This window comes from Hipposideros armiger, unplaced genomic scaffold (genome assembly GCF_001890085.2).
Source record: "Hipposideros armiger isolate ML-2016 unplaced genomic scaffold, ASM189008v1 scaffold_651, whole genome shotgun sequence".
In the NCBI taxonomy this organism is placed as follows: Eukaryota; Metazoa; Chordata; class Mammalia; order Chiroptera; family Hipposideridae; genus Hipposideros; species Hipposideros armiger.
In genome coordinates, this window is record NW_017732001.1 from 928,277 (window position 1) to 930,121 (window position 1,845).

The window sequence follows — 1,845 nt, forward strand, 5'->3', positions numbered from 1 at the left end:
CGCAGTCTCTTCTACGGCTGGAACAAAACTAATTAGGATAAAAACCTAAAGCTAAACTGTTTCCCTTTTATTCTGGACAGTGGATTTGTGGCGGTAATGCACTGAATTCCTTGTACTTCCTCTAAGCCGCAATGCCGTGGAGTGCTTTCTTCCCTCGTATCCGTACCCAACGAATTCGCAGGCATGACTAAACGGGTTACAGCGTCCAAGCCCACGTCCAGGTTACCCTCCAGCTGGCCTCACTTCTCACAACTCTCAGTGGACGGGTTCCACATGGCAGCGTTCCGAAGCAGCGCGGGCAGCCCCGCGCTCCACCCCGCCTCAGAAGTCTACTTCCTTTGGCTCCGTCCACCAGTCGCATGGGTGTCTATATCGCAGACCTCCCAGCCTCAAGCCAGGCGCGCATTAGTGATGAACCCTCCCCGCCGCCCGGCCGAAGCCACACAGCAGGCGGCCCCGGGTCCTCCACCGCCGCCACGACCCCATTCCCCAGGCGGCTCTTACCGGCGTACGGGCGGCGGCGGGCACCGGAGCAGGCGCCGCCGCTCTAACTCCTTCTGAAAGCGGAAGGCTGCGCGGGCTTGCTTCTTCGTTCCCCGAACTGGCGGAGCGAGAGCGGGGGAGGCTGGTACCAGGAGGCAGCGAGGTCCCCGCAGCAGCAACCTTACTAATCCGGATGCCATTGCAAGGGAGAAAGCAATGGAGGTCGGAAGGAAAAAGGTTGGACTAGTGTTCCGGTAACACATTCCCCCCCCCGCCGGAACTGATGAGTTGAGCGAGGCCGGGGCGGGGCCAGCTCGCAGAGGGAGGGGCGGCTGTGGTTGAGTTTTACTGCGCGTGCGCGAACGCTGGTCCTTGCCAAACCTAGGGATTGCTCTTGGTTGAGCAGAGCGGGAGGGCCATTTGGCTCCAGAAACTTATGAAAGAAGTTGTTTCTCTTCTTCCATCCTTTCTTTTTAAATCAAAAAGAAGGAAAAACAAAAACCAAAAACCTGTTTCACGTTCAGTTTAAAGAAAACACTAGTTCTCAAAAAAATAACTTCTTAACAACATATACTGTATTTAGTCTTAGTTCCAGACCATCAATCCAACTACTATTTATGAGCAAATATTTACCTGGTATGTCTCCAAAAGCCTTCCTTTCAGGAGCCCTGGAATAAGATATATTGATTTACCCAAAATTAAAATTTATATAAAAACAATGTAACAGTACAAACTTTTTATAAAGTATCAAAAAAAAACCCAAAAAACTGGGGGAAAGAAAAACATCAAAATAGGAACAGTGGGGTTATAAGGCGTTTTTTTCTTTGTCTCCCATTCTCTATTGCTTTCTTACCAACTGTTAATATAATTTTTTAATCTAAGATTAATTTACAAAGGAAGACTTGTCTGAATTCCCAATTTTGAGTTGCCTGTTGAACATCTAGACCCTCAAAGGAGCATCTCTTTCGGTGGTCTCTCTACTTGTTAACGGCGTCAGTGTCCCCTGCGATCTCCCAGACTGGGCTCCTATGTTTTCATTTGTTCCTATTTCCATAAACACCTTCTTATGTCCAGTTGCTAAGTCCTTTTTCAATGTATTAATATTTCTACAGCAGCCGCTTGATGGCTAGCCTTCTCTCTCTCCCAGGTTATTGTCATCAGCCTCCAAACAGATCTTAGCCCTTCCTATCTTAACCAGACACAGTTTTCCTACATTCATCTCCCTGAAACACAGACCCGAGCATGTAACTATTGGGTTGTCAGAAAAGTCATGATGTATTTTGTCTATGTTTTTCAAAGGTCATTTATTTATATAAAGAACAAAGATCAATCAATGATATATTGTCCGTTTTGTTCGATAAC

The 1,845-nt window shown here is 47.5% G+C and overlaps 1 protein-coding gene across 1 annotated transcript in view; it reads right to left on the reverse strand.

Annotated features, from left to right (window-relative positions):
* The window catches only part of MRPL44 (mitochondrial ribosomal protein L44), a 7,593-nt gene extending 6,847 nt beyond the window's left edge, over positions 1 to 746 (reverse strand). The window contains exon 1 of the mRNA XM_019626005.1: positions 505 to 746. Within this exon, the coding sequence (XP_019481550.1) occupies positions 505 to 746 (242 nt within the window). The remainder of the gene's footprint in view (positions 1 to 504) is intronic.
* Positions 747 to 1,845: the final 1,099 nt, after the last annotated feature.